Below are 18,188 nucleotides of genomic sequence, written 5' to 3' on the forward strand. Positions count from 1 at the left end.
TAGTGAAAAATGCAAAAGTACTATACTGTGCAGATATCAGAAATCATTCTTCAATTACTATATTTTCAGTCAAAGCAAACATTTAGCAAAAATAATTCATTTCTCATGAGAAGTCTTAGGAGATTATATAATCCAATTTTTCATAAACCTTTGTGAACAGGAGTAATTTTACCTGTGGAAATGGGTTAAAGTAATTTTTACTGCACAATCTCAGTAATTTTAGTCCCATTAGAATAAAACATTTCTGCCATTTTTAGAGAAATTGTACAGAGGGTTTTTTAATCTACTGTTAAAAGCCTCATAATAATATACCCAGGTTATATTAATCCAAATTAATTGGATTAATTCATAATATTATATACTATAATAAATATATTTATAATTAATTGACATCTTGGTGTGTATGTATATATATATATATATATATATATATATATCACATTCCAGGGTTTTATAAAGAATTGATAAGCTGGAGGAGGCATTTAGTGATATAATGTATGGCACAAATCATTCCAAGATATGCTGAACCTCAAGCGTGGAATGACGCTCCACACTCAAATTCACAAAACACCCTAAAGTATCAGAGGAGGGAAACTTGTGGCAGCTATAGGGCAGGTTTTTGCACAGTTGCAGCCCACATGTTATCAACATGTATCATACTTATTAATTTACCATCATTAAGTAGTTTTTAATAATCATTTTTAAAATAAATAATAATAATAATAATAATAATAATAATAATAATAATAATACTTTATGAGTGAGTGAATTTTTTTCCACACATTATCTATTGAGAGCTGGATATTTTTGGTTGCTATGGGAGGTTTGACTATGTAAGTGCAAAGTCAAAGCAAATAGGAGTTTCAAAAAATTAGAATTACAAATAAATCAAAAATATTTTGTTTTAACCCAGAGCCCAGGCCATAAAATTCAACCACGTTTTAAGACATCGGGTATAATTATTTATATTAATTCTCATGGAAATTAGGTGAATATAATAGAAACGAGTGTAGTATGTAACTATTTTCTGTGAATTTTGGTTCCATGCTTTTTTTTTTTTTTTAAATCTTGTAAGTAGCTTATTATCAGATGCTTTAATCCTACAATTACATGTCAAACCAAGCTTTTTTATATATATAGATACCATTGTTTAAAAAGTAATGGGGAAAAAAGAAAAGAAAATACCCCATTTTCCAATCAGTCTCCAGTTTTCCAGACTAACCTACTTTTTTTGTGGACCATAACATAGCTGTGAAAAGTGATTAGGTTTGTCAGAGATGGACTTTTTTTTACTGCAACCTTCTACAGACATTCTCTTAGCATTAGACACTGAGAAAAGAGCATACAAAAGCCCAAAATAAAAACAGGATAGACACAGGACTGTTAACTACATACCTGACATCTTCAATTAGGAAGCACTGTGAGGACTTAAAGTGGATCATCTGTGTGTAATTGTCATTGTCACAACATTTGAAAAGAAGAAAAATGATGTGCTAACTAAAACAGGCTGCATAATTGAAGCATGTATTAAATGATAAAATAGATTAATTGGGTACTCCTCATCAATATTATATAGATGTAGATTTATATAGATATGTTTATAATATTTATGATTAGCCACACATCTTTTACAATTCAAATGTTCCCTATTACTTTAAATGAACATTTTTCTAAAGTGATTCTTCTACTCGGGCGGCACGGTGGCGCAGCAGGTAGTGTCACAGTCACACAGCTCCAGGGACCTGGAGGTTGTGGATTCGATTCCCACTCCGGGTGACTGTCTGTGAGGAGTGTGGTGTGTTCTCCCTGTGTCCGCGGGGGTTTCCTCTGGGTGCTCCAGTTTCCTCCCACAGTCCAAAAACACACATTGGTAGGTGGATTGGCGACTCAAAAGTGTCCGTAGGTGTGAGTGAATGTGTGTGTGTATCTGTGTTGCCCTGTGAAGGACTGGCGCCCCCTCCAGTGTGTATTCCCACCTTGCGCCCAATTATTCCAGGTGGGGTCTGGACCCACCGCGACCCTGAACTGGATAAGAGCTTACAGATAATGAATGAATGATTCTTCTACTCTTTATGAAACAGCCGATATTCATGTATCATTGTGTGAATCATGATAATTAATCACTTTCATTAACGTTCACTGCAATTATCACTGCAACACAGTTCCTAGACCACCACTGCCCAGTGATTCTGGATACTGACCCACCGCGACCCTGAACTGGATATGCGGTTGCACAATATGAATATATGAATGAATGTTGTGTTCCCTGTGTGTTGCGTTGTGTCCTCCCACAATCCAAAAACACATTTTGGTAGGTGGATTGGCGATGACAAACTGTCCAAAGATGTGAGTACATGAGATAATGTATGAATGAATGAATGAATGGATCAGCATCATCATCTTCATGACCTTTATCACCATCATCATCATCATCATCATAAAAGGCAATCTAGGGCTACATTTATAAATCAGATGTATGAACTTATTTTATTTGCATAACCACCTTTATATTATAATCATCTTAGTAATAATATCATCTTAAAATAAGGAGAACATTAGAATAAAACCATTTTACGAATACAGTGTATTATGAAGATATGACATATATTACATCTCTATAATCTGTATATGGCCTTTATTCGTCTGTGTATGCCAGTTTAGTTGAACCTAAATCAAACCCCTGATTGGGATATTGAGGTTGTTCTGAATGCTGCAATTAGATTAGTATTGGAATATCCACAGTGCAGTAGATTGTACAGAGCTGGGCCGGGCCTTGCTGCTGTGTTTGATGTTAGAGTTGTTCTACTCCCAGAGTTTTCACTGTAATGCATTATTCAGACATGCAGCGTGTGTGTATGTGTGTATGTTTATGTGCGGTCACACACTGCAGTCTTATTTCAGCCAATAATCAGAATCTCAGCGAAACCTATTGAACTTTTCACCCTGCTCCACATGCACGCACGCACACACTCTCTCTCTCTCTCTCTCTCTCTCTCACACACACACACACACACACACACACACAAATTCAGAGAGAATGACAGAGAGACACAGGGACAGAGAGAGTGAAATAGAAGGGTGGGGAAATGTGGGGGGAAAGAAATGAAGGCAGAGTGTAACAGAGAATTAATACTAATCAATTATAAAATAACATAGTTGAAAAATAAGGAAATAGAGTTGAGTGGTTCAGTTTTGCTACACTACATTTTTTGTTTAAATTTGTAAGAGCTGTGTGTGTGTGTGTGTGTGCGTGCGCGCGCATCTAGTAATGTGTGGTACGTGTGTGGTGTTACCTGGGATGGGCTAATGCTATTCTTATTCAGCATGAGTGTGTGTTAATGCTGTCATGGTTCAATGGATGTAATGACATAATGTTTTCATCATTATTACACACTCATAAAATAACACCTGTTCTCTCACACAGGGTATGCCTCTAAGCACAGGGTACGCTAACTCTGTATGTGTGTGTGTGTGTGTGTGTGTGTGTGTATGTTTGAACAATGCAATTGAGTCAACAGCGGTGCCCTTCAGTAATGTTGTGTTTCCACACCATCTGGACTCTTCCTAACTGGACTACCAATGTGACCTACTAAGACTAGAGCACACCACAGGCAGCATGTATACAAATAAGCCAAGTAAAAAAAAATACATTTTTAAAATCAATTAATACACACACCATTCTCCCCTAAATGTAACCAATTACTCTCCACCTGTAAAGCTACATTCTTTGAAGGACTTCAAACGGTTAATTTGGAATTAACTCAGTAGAATATATCTTTATGACAGGCATCTGCTTGAGTTGCAATGCTATAATCAACCTACATATACCTCTTCATGTTTCACTGTGTTTAAGTGCTGCTAATGCTGCAGCGGTATTTCACAATGTGTATACAATCAATGAAAGTGTGCCTTTCATATTGCCATAGCCATCTTTGTGAAGAAGTATTATTATTTTAATAAGAGAGAGACCCCTCCCCTTTTACCACTTATTGCTCACTAGCAGCTCAACACAGAGTCTCAGCACAAACTGTAAGCAAGGCAAGATTGACAGAGTAATGCAAGTGTTTTACTTGATGATATGAATAAAACACATATGAGTTTGTTTCCATTCCATCACTGGAGGACTTAAAGGAAGATGCTACATTTGTAGCGAGTATATGATGGTACTTTCTGTGTAAGGTGACCAAATGAAAGTGTCAATGTGTATGTGTTAATTAAACATGAGAAACAATCACAAAAATGGTAGAAAGAGGGAAGTAGCACTGTGATGAGGAGACAAGTTTGTTTGTTCTTATACAGTTTACAAAGACTAGCTCCTGGTGCCAGAAACAAGGCAAACAGCCAACAGGGCTCAAAGCCTTAATATTACACACGGCAAAGAGCTCCAAAACTAAAGTAAGCAAATGAGATCTGTTCCCTGCAGGAGAGCCGAAAACAAACCCAGACTCAAAATATAAGGAAGTGTGTTAGGGCCTCAATTATTCATTACAAACAAACAGAGCAGCCAATAGACTCTGTTTCTTATTTGGCTTCATATAAACCACCATCTGCTTCTTATTAAACTGGATTTAATTGGTACAAAAAATACTGGGCAGGAAAAAAGGTAACAAATGCTTCCGTTTGTTCGTCTATGTCCCTCCCCTTCTCTTCCCTTGTGCGCGCACACACACACACACACACACACACACACGTCCCCCACAGCATAACGGCAAGACACACATTCAGACATTCATAAATTCCTTCATCTGCACACATGCGGAGAAAAGGCGAAATTCCAATTAGATTGAAGAATGGACTCTTTAGCCTCATGAACATCATCATGAAATGTGGAGGTGACACGCTTTCCCTCAGAACAAAGCCTGTATGAATTAAAACCTCACAACAATTCATAAAGACGGTGCTGTAAAGCTCTAGTGTTGTAGAGAATGGTGGAGAATGGCTCCGGCTGAATATTTCTGTGATTTCATTGGTCGATTCTTTGAGTCATGGGCATGTCCAGGCTTGTGCTAAGTAGCATTGCAGTCATATTAATGCTACAGTGCCATTTTGGAGAAATGATGGCTTTAATACACTTTTAGTGTGAGTGAGTTTAAGTGGCCGCTAGTGGTTAAGCTTTTTTTTATGTCTGCTTCATAGGAGGGTTTACCTTTATCAGACCCTCAAAGTGACTGACAGCTCACAGGCATTTATTTTTCTGTTCTGGGAGAAGGCAAAAGGATGATTTGTTATTGTTATAGCCATGAATATTTTTTATATTTTTCTGAGAGTACTGTGTGGATTATTAGCATAAGGACATTGAACAATTTGTACTGCACGTCTCATAAAAACGACAGATTTAGAAAAATGGAATCTATTCTATCCATGCTTCATGCTCCATGTGTTTTGTTCAAGCACCTGGGCATTGGCGCAGGCTTTGCAGAACATTGACAATAATCCGGTTCAGGTTTATTTAGGTTTGATCTCAGACTTGTGAATGAGTTGAATAGGGTGACCAGACGTCCTCTTTTACCCGGACATGTCCTCTTTTTTAGACTTAAAAAATGTCCTGGTGGAATTTCACAAACGTCCAGGATTTTGTTTTTCTAGAGCTTACATAGAACTTCGAGAAGCGTTTCGTTCACAAACTAGTCCCGCCCTCCCCTACTCCAATTGGTTCGTTTGAGTGAGAAGGGGGCGTGGTGAAGTAGCCTAAAATCTTCTGATTGGACGGTCTGACTGTTGCTCTAAGACTGCAAGGGAAGCTCAGCTTCCCCTAAAATGTCAAAAAATAAGTGATCAAATATATACTGTTGTGTGTACATGTCATTGAATAAATATGCACTACAACGCGCTCAACTTTTGTTCAGAATCAGCTTCTTATCACTGGTAAAGACGCGGCTTTCCCGCAGATTCATGGTCCTTTAAACAGATAAATGCTGGGCTTTGTCCCGCCCATCGGACGCTCAGCGTCTCTGGGGGTCTATGGGGCAGTGGGCTGGCCTCGGCTGGCCCGGACGCTCAGCTTCTGCATGATGATTGGATGATCTGTCTGAGGCTGAATCCCTTTTTGATTGACATCGAAATGAGCGAATCAGCGATACTTTGGTGTAAAGACCCGTGGGAGCATTGAGGTTTCACACCTTCTATTCTGAGTTCTAGCGACAAATCGAGCTTCTATTTCTGGTGGAGGTACGACAGGGTCACAGATCATTTTCTTAAAAAGGAACGGAGGGTAGAATTTACGCATAAATAAACCAACACCTTTTATGATGTAGGCCGAAATTGAGCTTCCCCTCCTTGAAAGACCAGCATCCGCCACTGATGTTGAGCTACCGTTATTGGTCTGTAAACATTTAATTGGTTAGTCTGCACGTCAGTGTACGAGACGTGTCCTTTTTTCACCATCTTAGATATGGTCACCGTAGAGTTGAGCTAATGTGTTTTAGCCTATGAAGCTAGGCATATGGAAATGAAAGCAAATATGCCACCATCCTAATGTTAGCTCAATTGTTCAGCACACAACTACATGAAGAGCACCTGAGTGGTGCAAATATCTGATTTCACCCTATTATTGAGTGATTCCATAGCAGTCTGCGGCCATGAGACCAATACAACATAATCCTTCTCTTTCTGTCTCTCTCTCTCTGCTTGAGCAGAATGGCCTTCTGTCTGCCTTCATCTGTCATTGAAATACTATGCAGCAGGCAGTTAATGTTCTCCTCTAAACATATTGAAATATCCACTGACATTGTGTCAGAGCGTTTCAGAATGCTAGTCTGGCTGTACATATGTCTCAATACCAGTTCATGTTAACTGGTTATAGAATAGGCATTTACTAAGCTGGGAAGGACACAGATTTAAAGGAAAATCTCATGATTAAATGATACTTGTGCAATTTTAGCATTTGTGGAAAGAGCATGGTTAAATTTATTATAAAGTGCCTGCAAACTATTAATACAACAGCTAGTGTGTAATATGAGTATCAAAGGCACAATAAGAACTGATTTGATATAACCTTTTTGTGCCAATAGCCTATAGCATTTAAATAACTTATCTTATATAACATCTTCTACTTATTTTTCCCCTAGTTCAATAAGAAATAACACTGAAAAAAACCTAAATAACAAGATACAGATAGCGTGTTGTGAAAATGCAATGAAAAAGCTTTGTGCTGTTATTATTTTTATTGTATCTCCCAGACTCAGATCTGTTTCCCCTCTCCTCAGGTCTCTCCAGGTGCAGTGCTGCTAATGCGAGTTGTGGAAGACTTCATCCATCTCATCGGAGAGGCTCAGAAGCCTTTCCAGAGCTTTCTGGTTGTGACCACCAACCTCAGTAAGTGCTCTCAAACATCAGAACTATGCTGGAAGTAAAGATGGAGATGGAGATTGAGACGTCTTGTTTTATGTTTGAATGATGTTCATACGGAATGTGAGGAGCTCTGATAATGTTAATATGCACTGTCAATTATATTCTCTGTTATTATATTATATTCCCTCTCTCTCTCTCTCTCTCGCTCTCTCTCTCTCTCTCTCCAAGGTTATAGCTAATATTCCGAAAGCCTTGTTAGCATGAATTTTAATTAAACTCTTAAACTTCAGACCTATTATTCATAGTTATTAACCTTATAATTTACTTTCCTGTAATTTAAAATCACATTTGGTGCAGATGTATGTGTAAAATAACTAGCATTGTTCCAGAATGTCAAAATAAAATGTAAGAATTGTGTAGATATGTCTAGAAAGACATGAGATGCCACTGCATATGCAAAATAACCTTTTTTTACAAAGAGGTCAAATCTTAAAGTAGACTAAAATGTGTAAACAATATACAATATACTATAAAAGATACAGTAATGTAATAATACTTATAAATATAAGTAACAGAGCGTCTTGAATAAAGCATCTGCTGTTTAATTTGTTGTGTTACAATATTTATATAAGCAGTTTCTGAATACTGTTAGAAAAACCAGTAAGTAAGTAATTCTAGATATGTTCATGTATTGTTTCTTCCTCTGGCAGTCATCACTATTCAGCGAGAGCCAGTTTCGGCTGTCTCCAGCGACATTAACTTCCCTATGAAGGGCAGAAGGGGGATGAAGGACTGGGCACGGTCAGCAGAGGACAAACTGTTTATCCCTAAAGAGGTCTTCACTCTGTCCTCTGATGGTGAGTGGGAGATATCTGGCCTTATGTTAACTGGAGTGGCACAGTGTATCATTTCTATCCACAGCAGGCAGCAGAAAAATAAACACAATGTGGACAAACAGTGGTACTAAACAGTACCTGAAACATGGTCCAGACTCACGCTTCATTCAGCTGGGGTATCACTTCTATAGATTTAATCTATGTTGAAGTTATTTCTCAACTGCTTTTCCTCTGTCCTATCCATTCTAGGTCATCCTCAATTCTCATTCTCTCTCTCATTCCCCCCCTCCCCCACCTGTCCATTTGCCTATCTCTCATTCACTATCTCTCTTTCTGTAGTTTCTTACCATCTCTCTCCTCAAGCTGAGAGGCCCTCAATCACCCTGAGGTCTGAGGAGGAAAATCGATCGTGTTTCAGAGAACGAGGGCATGGGAGTAAGAGAGATGGAGAAAGCAAGTGTTTCTGAGAGAGTGAGAGAGAGATGGAGGGGGAGAGAGGGAGGACGAGGAGGAGGAAGAGGGTGAACAGGAGCCTGGGGTTCAGATGATGAGGAAGATGATCAGTCTTTCAGGTGCAGAAAGAGGAAATTAAGGCAGAAATGGTCGCAGATCTCGTCAGATAGAAAGAAAAGACCTAGCCGGAGCGAGGGAGTGATCTCAAGAGTGAGATTGAAGGCTAAAGAAAAGCCCAGATGACACTGAGAAAAGCAGACTGAGATAGGGGAAATGGCTGCCATCGCAGTCTGCAGACAACTCCTCCTACGCCAGACTACACCATCACACCCAGCAGTGGAAGATTATAAGAAACTAGCTTCTTGTGTAAACACACACTCTTCCACACCCCCTGCTGTGGGTGATAAGATTGCCCCACACACACCCCTTTGTCGGACACTGTTGCTGTTGATGCTCTGTTTACTCTGTAGGAAAGCAGAGAACTTTGTCTGAGTGCCATTCTCTTGTCTACACAGGCTTTGTTAAAGTGAAGGCAGTGAAAATGAAGGGAGTGGATTTGTGAGTCTCCATTCAGGGCTTGCCAAGTCCGTGGCTGTGATTGTTATACTTTAATGTGGTCAGTTTACCAAGCAGCCGAACCGGTGCTCCCATTGATTGGCGTTTGATTGACTCTGGCCTTGCTCTACCCTCTAATACCCATTTTGGAAAGCTTGACTTCTTTTTCTTAATCTTAGAGAAAGTTACACGCCACTCTTCACTCACCCTGGACGCCGAGTGTCGAGAAACAAGGACTCGCACAAACACCACAAATAGCACCAAGGACGCGCCTCTTTAATATTAAATCACTTGGTCCACAGCTTGCTGATTACACTTGGATTTGTTTTTTAATAGTCCTGCTGTGCTGAGACAACACTGTGCTTCAATCAGTGCTTCTATTTCACTCTCCTATTTGCCTCTATCAGCATGTGTGGTATTATTTCACATGCCTGATTCAAGCTCAATAATTACAAATGAGAATTTCATAGTCTTATTGCAGGGACAGCAAGCGCTGTGTGATATGTGTAATATTTTTCACAAAATGAAAGAGGACCAACAGTTTCAGTTCAGTGTGTCTTCTGGAAAATGTCTCAGGGCTTATTTATATTCATGCAAGTGACAATCAAATTTAAACTGATTAAAGTCAGCAGGAAAAGGTATTTTTACTTCCTTCTATGACACAGTTCTGAGGCAAATGCAGTATTTGGCAGAGACTCGGAGCTAGCTGTGGGTCTTACTTTGACATTGGAAGTGAAAAATGAATTCACTCATCCATTCATTTTATGTATCCGATTTATCCTGTTCAGGATTTTGATTGTGGAGCCAAACCAGAATCACTGAGCACAAGGCAGGAACACACCATGGATGAGGCACCAGTCCATCAGAGGGCACGGCATACTCACAAAGTCACTCACATGCTCACAACTATGGACACTTTTGAATAGCCAGAGGAAACCCACACAGATACAGGGAAAACACAGTAAACTCCTCACAGACAGAGATCCATTGTGGGGTTTGAACCCAAAACCCCAGGACCCTAGGGCTATGTGACAGTAACAGGGTGCTGTTCATATTCACATATCGCTGTGGGTGTTTAATAGCCATCTGCCACAAGATTAGTGCGGTCAAGTACTAATTTTAGAAAACTAGTTCTGGACCACAAATGCCACCCTAGCTTTGTACAGTCTATGAGTCATTGCTTTTCTATGTAGAAACAAATATGTGCTTAGACTGTAGTACTGTACGTGTATTACCTGGAACACGGCACAAATATATATATATATATATATATATATATATATATATATATATATTCTTCAACAATTCTTTCATCTGATCCACCATCTCCCAGTCCTCCCACCCACCCCCCACTCAGGCCACTTCCCTCTCTCCAGTGTGATGACAATGTGATTGAGAGCACAGCTTCTCTTCATAGAGAAAAAGAGATTGGCTGGAGAAGAAGCAAGGATGAGGGAAGAAATCTGCCTCGTGCACATGAACAAAGATGTGAAGAAGTGCAGGAGGAAGAGAGTGTGTCTGTGGTGGAGAGAACGAAATGAAAAAGATGGAAGAAGTTCAGAAAGTGAGCGATGTAGACAGAGTTGAAATGAGGCAGGGCCAGAGCAGTGGACAGGCGGCAGGAAACTCAGACGGATGGGTCACTTCACTCTCTCTCCGCCTCACACCGAAATGTCACTCTTTGTCCAGACTTCTGAGTGCTTCTACTGGACTATGTCTTTAATCCTGCTCTACAGCACCTTTTTAAAAAGCATGCACTGTTACTTCTGTGATGATTGGCAATGTAGGAAATGTAGGAAGTGGTGAAAAAGAAAAATAATGGAAGGTTTAAACCCCTCAAGTCAGTGCTTGGTACTGGGTATGGGAACCTCGTGTGTGGCTGCTACAGAGAATCATATTTTTTCCATGCTTTCTGAAGCAATCATAGAGGCTGTGTGTGCACGGTTAAATGTATTCAAAAAAGGGTGGGTGCACCGTAAAAGTAAACTCATCTCATACAAATTATAAGGAGTGTCCACAAAGTTTTGATCATTTTTGGCCAAATTTTGGCTGAGCAGAGGCATGCTAATCTAACATTCATTCAATACTTATATACAGTATAACAGATTTACACTAGAAGCTAATGGGCAGCTACTGAAGCACCTGTCCATTGGCTTTAAGTTGGTTTGAGTCATTGTTTGTTTGTTTTTCTATTGATTTCTAAGCACAGAGGAATTATTCCCCATCACAATTGAGATGATTGAACAATTATGGGATGGTTGTGCTATGTGACAGTCAGAAGGAAATTTCCTTCAGTAGTTAGCATGATGCTTGAAATTAGACAGAGGGTTTGAATGTCGACCTGAGTTTAAAAACAGTAGACACTTTAACTTCTATAATGATTGTTCGTGACATAACTAGGAGTGTAGGCAGTGGTCAATAAAGGGAAAAAAAGAATCAATTAATTCAGTGGGTTGAAGTGACCTGGAGAAGTGAGGGCAGGTGAAGCAGCGGATTACTCATTATTTTACATTTTTGTGTGGGAAAAGCCAAAAGTCTTCTTAAAAGTCCAATACATATAAAAAAAACTGAGTTTTGCTCACTGTTTGAAACAAAAGTCTGGTGTAATTCACCCCACAGTCTGTAAGGTCTGTATGTGGAAATCAATCTGCACAAACCAGTTTTGAATTCAGTGGTTTTGTGATTTCACATTAAAAATATTTCCATATGTAAATGTTAGGACAACGGTTAAAATCCATTTTTATAGATTTCCAAATTTAAATAAGTTAAGACATCTTGTACTGAGAACAATCTTATATATGGCATTTAACTAGGGAATGACAGCCCTTGACACAGCCCTCTACTGCATTGTTGATCGTACTCAAATCAAAACCCGCAGAGGATCAATCTGTAAAACGTGTTTTCAAACAGTTTTTTTTTCTATTTGCTAAAATCGAGAGGCATAACTATATGCCAGAGTATAAGGAGCTATCAACTGCTTTTAGAAAGAGGCACAATACATGGCAGCCAGTAAGATAAGATTTATTTTTACACATCAGTCCTTAAGGGGCAGGCATAAAAGAGGCCTGTTTAATTCCACAAAGAGCTATAAAGCTACTTTTTTTCATATTTAATACTGCATGTCATAATGGACTTCAGGACAAAACTATGATTGAAATAGTAGTATGGGTACAGATACGGTGTCTTAAAGTGAATCACTTTGTGACATTTTTCCAAAGGGGATCTAAAGCAGAGATGGCAGGTTTACAAGGGGGGTGATTTCTGTACTTTTGACCAAGGCGATGATATCTCCTTGCATTCCCTATTGAATCAAGCCCCGGAAGTGTGTGTGTAAGTGTGTGACTGGGGAGTTGTGCTGAAGTAATGTAACTTAAGGTGCTGTTCTGTATGCTACTTGCTTGTGTTTGAGAAAGCACTTTGCATAATTCTGTGTGACTTCGAGTAATAAAGTATTTGTTACTCTACTGAGCTGCTTTTAACGCTGTCTGTCTTGGTTTTGTTCTGTTTGCAGAGTCAGATGAGGCATCTTACTTTGTCATCGGAGCGATCCTATACCGCACCATGGGCTTCATCCTGCCAGCTCCCAAGTAAGTCTCTGTGATTATCTAAGCAAGCTTAACTATAGTCGAGAGCCAGCACTAACTCTGGCTTAACTGCAACACAAAACAGCTTAGCCTCTAAGATGCCTGTTTTAAGGTCCTAAACTTTTAACCTATTAAGCTTATGTTCAAGCCATCCTGCAGTAGTGTTAGTGTCAGATGACCTATGACCATGCTCAAGACGATGCAGCCTTGTGTTTGTGATAAAAAAATTCATTAACATCTGAAATTTCTTAAGGATTGAATTAAATTGGTCTATTTTGATTCATTTGATTTATTGAAGAGATGTGGGCTTGTATACAGCTTTTGGATGAATGCTATAGTATATATATAGGTGGTTGTTGTGGTACAGTGGTAAAACCATAGGCTCCCTCTCATGTGAGAGGTTCATTTCCAGGTCTGGGCAACCAGTCTGTGCTACATCAATAAGAGTCCTTGAGTAAGACCCCTAACACCGTGTTGGCCTACCTGAATGCCAGTAACCTTGTAAGTTGCTCTGGATAAGAGCACCTGCCAAATGCCAAAAATGTAAATATAAATATAGAAATGGACCCCATTTCCCTTCTCGATACATTTACTCTGATTGGCCCAATATCTGCGACATTATCAAACACAGAAGTGAGCTGCATGAACATGACTAAAGAGTTTCCAGGCAAAGCTTTTTTTTCAGTAATCCTCATACATTAACCTAGAAGCTTCAGGTTTTTGAAGTTATAATCATTTGCTTGGTCACATTTAATTTTTAGCAACATGCACATTCCTCAAAAGCCCCAGCAATTAACTATAATTCGCTATGTGTTGTGAATTTATTGTGCTCATTGTATCACGTTATTGCAACTTTAATAAATGCAGGGAATTTACTTGAATCCTGATTTGAAATTAAAGAAACCAAATGTAGGCTGATATTTGCACAGAACTGTATGACTGATAAATACATTCAGCAATGAAACACTCAGATTTTTTGGCTTTATATTTTGGCTAAAATGTGTATTGTGTGAGTGTCAAGTTGTTAATCTTGTATTGGGATCACTGGGAATCCCACGGTGTAGAGAAGCTCAAAAGTTTACTTTTCTGAGATTTCATTCAGGAACCATATAGCATCTCACCTTATCGTACTCATGAAGTCAGAAGAACAGCTATGATTTTAAAAGAGTATTTATAAAGAAGTCCTGTTGGTCTTATGATCTCACTGTTATGTACCATGCCCCTGCCACATTGGTACCCGCTAGAGATATACGAAAAGATCTGTTTTAGCTAAGCTGTATTATCTTCCCTTGGGATGTAGTTACAGCATTTGGCTACTGCTGTATTATTTAATCCTATAATCCCTCAAGAGACAATCTATAGTGTTCAGTCCCTTCTGTTAAAACGCATCTGATATGACTAACTCATCTGTTGAGACCCAGAATAGTGAGTGTCTTTAATTGTGAATCACTAACTGACTCACTTGCTTTGTCCCAATACTGTTTCCTCCCCTCCTCCCATCCAGTACTCATCTTTTGTTGTAAAATTATTAAAGCATATCTACTGGAATAAAGGACATGAATATATAGTTTGTCCCACCTTCAAGCTTCTTCACTTCTGAGAGGACTTAACATTGCTGTGTGGATATGATCTCATTAATATTAATGAGGTCAGGTACTCCAAATCTTCTCCATTGCTCAACACAAAATAATTCTACTGCTCCACAGTCTACTGATGAAGGGTTTTATACCACTGTAGCTGACACTTGTCATTGAGCATGGTGATCTTAGACTCATGTGGCTGCTTAAGAGTTTTGTTCCATGCTTGTCTATAGCAACAAGACAAGCTGTGTGTGAATAGTTAAAAGTCTGTATCCAAATAGTGTAAATACCGTAACCAGTGCCTAAACTCAATAATTATAAGGAGTGTCCACAAACGTTTGAACATACAACATAGGAGTTATTGTCTAAGCTAATTTTCATCCAATAATTACAATTATAACAGGCTTAAAATGGAAGGTAATAGACAGTTTCTGAATCATATGCTCACGAGCTTCTAGTTTGATTTGACCTAATGGGTTTTCTATTGATTTCTAAGTGCAGGGAAATTATTGTCCATCACATTCAGATGCTGTAGATTGAGATGACTGAGAAATGTTGCAACAACTGGGCTATAATCATCTTAATTAATGAAACATTATTAAGCATGTTGTGCTTGTAAAAATATCCTGCTTGAAGAATAGAAATGAAGCAGACATACGTCAATGCTGAATGTAAGAATTATCAAATTCAAACTTTTTTGTGTTTAAAATGAAGGGCTTTTAGTTGGATTAGATGCACGCAGTTGTCAGCGATACACTACATAGATACACAGTTACATAGACTGTGATTTACTCAGTCATACACTTTGTAAACACTGTGATATGCTCAGGTTTATAGTGTAATACTCAGTGATGTACTCAATAATAATGTACTCTGTGATTTACTCAGTGATACAATCAGCAATACAGTGATGCCCATGAGTGGTATACTCAGTGGACTGAGGGCATTATACTATCAGCTCTAAATCTGCAGGACTTCCCAATCCGAACTCAACACTCTGTGTCAGCCCTTTACTCGAATAGCAAACTCTGCCTCTCTTACTGCCTCCACTGCCTCATATTCCAGCTTTGAGACTAATCACTTTGCTCACTCACCGTTAATTTTCTAGTTATATATCTCTGTCTATCTCTCGCTGTTGGAGTGAGAGATATCCAGGTCATTGTTCTTCTGTGTGCTTGGTTGCACTCATGGCTGTTGAATAATGTATGGGATCAAGACTGTTTAGTTTTGGTTGGCTTTGGTTTGTGTCTCATTAATTTTCTCGAGAGAGCTCACAGTTTTACTCTGTCTCAGCTCCGGGCCAAATGAGCCTGTCTGGTTTGTTCCTCCACGTGACCTCACTTGTGACTCTTTGTCATCCTCTGACGTTCTCAAGCAAAAACAGGCCAAAACACTGGTGTACATCCAAAAGCTGCACAAGCTTAGAGTTGCATTCAATACAAAGAAGTATTTTTTGTTTTCTTTTCTTTTGATTTTGAAATTTCCCAATTCATGTTCTGTCTTGTTTTGTGTTCTGTCAGAGATCCATTGGTGATTAGCTCAAAGATCCTGACGGTGACAGTGCGTCCACTTCCCAAACCCACAGAACCTGTAGTTGTTGTGGAACTGGGGCCTCTGCTGAATGTAAGTAACCAATAACACCATTTGTTGTAAACTTAAAGTTGAATGTATATGAATATGGGTATATTAAAAAGCACCTTTTTATGTATTTGACCAAATATTGACGGATAGAATTGTGCCTTATTTATGTGCACAAAAAATTGTGTGTTATTTATGGCCAAAGAAAATGCCTTTAAAATCCAAAATAGGAAATACAGGAGTTTGAAAAAATATATACAGAGATAGTAATATATACAGCAGAGGCGATTGCTTTAAGACAGCAAGGGAAGCTCAGCTTCCCCTAAAATGTCAAAAAATAAGTGATCAAATATATACTGTTGTTTGTACATGTCATTGAATAAATATGCACTACAACGCGCTCAACTTTTGTTCAGAATCAGCTTCTTATCACTGGTAAAGTCGTGGCTTTCCTCTCAATCATTCCCACAGCTTCACAGTGCTTTAAACAGTTCAATAGCTGTTAGTACTTTAGTACTTTAGTACTAATAGTACTATAAACAGAGTTCAATAGCGAAGCAGCGAAGTGCAGCGAAACGAGACGAGTCATTGGATAAATGCTGGGCTTTGTCCCGCCCGTCGGACGCTCAGCGTCTCTGGGGGTCTATGGGGCAGTGGGCTGGCCTCGGCTGGCCCGGACGCTCAGCTTCTGGAAAAAAAGCTTCTGGTGATTGGATGATCTGTCTGATGCTGAATCCCTTTTTGATTGACATCGAAATGAGCGAATCAGTGATCCTTTGGTGTAGAGATCCGAGGGAGCATTACATTTTCATTCTGTTCGGAGTCGAACCAGACTTTCCGAAACTAGCGACAAATCGAGCTTCTATTTCTGGTGGAGTTTTTTGTAGCTTCTATCGCTTTTTTGTGACTTCTATCACTCTTTCTGACTTCTATCGCAGTTTCTGTCCAGCGGGTGCTGCTGAGCCCCTCCACCGTCACAAAGCACTCACAGGCGGACACACTTCACATGGGCCAAGGCCGTTTAAGCAGCCTAGCTCTGCTGGCCATTGAGAGGACACTAGTCAAGTCCCTGGAAAAGACGCCTTGTTGGTACGACAGGGTCACAGATCATTTTCTTAAAAAGGAACGGAGGGTAGAATTTATGTATAAATAAACCGACACATTTTATGATGTAGGCCGAAATTGAGCTTCCCCTCCTTGAAAGACCAGCATCCGCCACTGATATACACATGTGTAATTTAATCTTGTATTGGGATATATATGAGTGGTGTGGTGTTGTAGTGGTTAGCAATGTCGCCTCACAGAAAGACAATCTGTGTTCCATTCCCGGCCTGGGCTGTGCTGTGTGGAGTTTGCGTGTTTTACCTGTTGTTTTTTTTTTTTTTTTTTCAAGCTATGTTGTACTGTTTCAGTGGGATCATTCATAATCAAGAAATAAAAGCTTAACTAGCTTTTAAGACTGTGTCCTCAATGCAAGCAGTGTGACTGAAAGACAATGTAAACAACAAAACACACCTGTTAAAATCAATACTGCTGTCCACACTGATCAGGTTTGCTGGCCCATAGTGCAACTTGCTGGTATTTATGGATTAACAATTTCTATTTCTGACACATTGCTCTGCTCTGCCATTCCAATAAGATATGCACCCATTAGTTGAGGTCACAAGCTGTTTTCTGATAGGTCAGTAGTTGACTTACGTTTTGACTTAACACTTGTGGTGTAGCCATGTTGAACTTGCAGTTACTTGCAGTTACAAAATGGTGCCGTTTTGTATTTCCCTTATACACCACTTTACGTTTATTATTTTAGCTTTGACAAATTATTACATTTCTTTGTACACCACGCGTGTTTACTTTGTGTTCAGCTGTAAAAGAATGTAGTTTATTATAGTTATTACGTATGACTTGCTAGCCTTATGCTCAGCTACCAAGTCCTTGTGACCTTTTGATAACATAGTAGCCTCTGTATGCTAAATACATGGCAGTATAATAATTATATGTGCAACAACTGGCTTTAGATGTGACCTGCACACTGTGTGCCAGTTCATCCATGAAAACACTTTTTATTGTTACATGGAAATGAACACAGCCTGGATGCATGTTCTGTACCACAGGGTTACATTCATATTGAAGTATGCGTCATATGTGACCTCCAGATGGGTTGACAGTGTGCCAGAGGGAATAGTGTGGAGGCTCCTGTGCTACAGTGTGGAGAAGAAATCAACAGAAATCTGTCATTTTGATCCCACCACCACCCTTCTGTTGCTATAGCAACCTTCACCTGCTGCCTCCTGCAGGAGTTTTGGGACCAA

The 18,188-nt window shown here is 39.2% G+C and overlaps 1 protein-coding gene across 7 annotated transcripts in view; it reads left to right on the forward strand.

The window, feature by feature from the left end:
* Nucleotides 1-18,188, forward strand: part of adgrb2 (adhesion G protein-coupled receptor B2) — a 341,993-nt gene that overhangs the window by 199,816 nt on the left and 123,989 nt on the right. For all 7 annotated transcript variants that reach the window (XM_066673975.1, XM_066673976.1, XM_066673980.1 and 4 more), the window contains 4 exons: nt 7,206-7,314; nt 8,001-8,147; nt 12,646-12,721; nt 15,819-15,921. In XM_066673975.1, the coding sequence (XP_066530072.1) occupies nt 7,206-7,314; nt 8,001-8,147; nt 12,646-12,721; nt 15,819-15,921 (435 nt within the window). The remainder of the gene's footprint in view (nt 1-7,205; nt 7,315-8,000; nt 8,148-12,645; nt 12,722-15,818; nt 15,922-18,188) is intronic.

Source organism: Hoplias malabaricus, chromosome 6 (assembly GCF_029633855.1).
Source record: "Hoplias malabaricus isolate fHopMal1 chromosome 6, fHopMal1.hap1, whole genome shotgun sequence".
In the NCBI taxonomy this organism is placed as follows: Eukaryota; Metazoa; Chordata; class Actinopteri; order Characiformes; family Erythrinidae; genus Hoplias; species Hoplias malabaricus.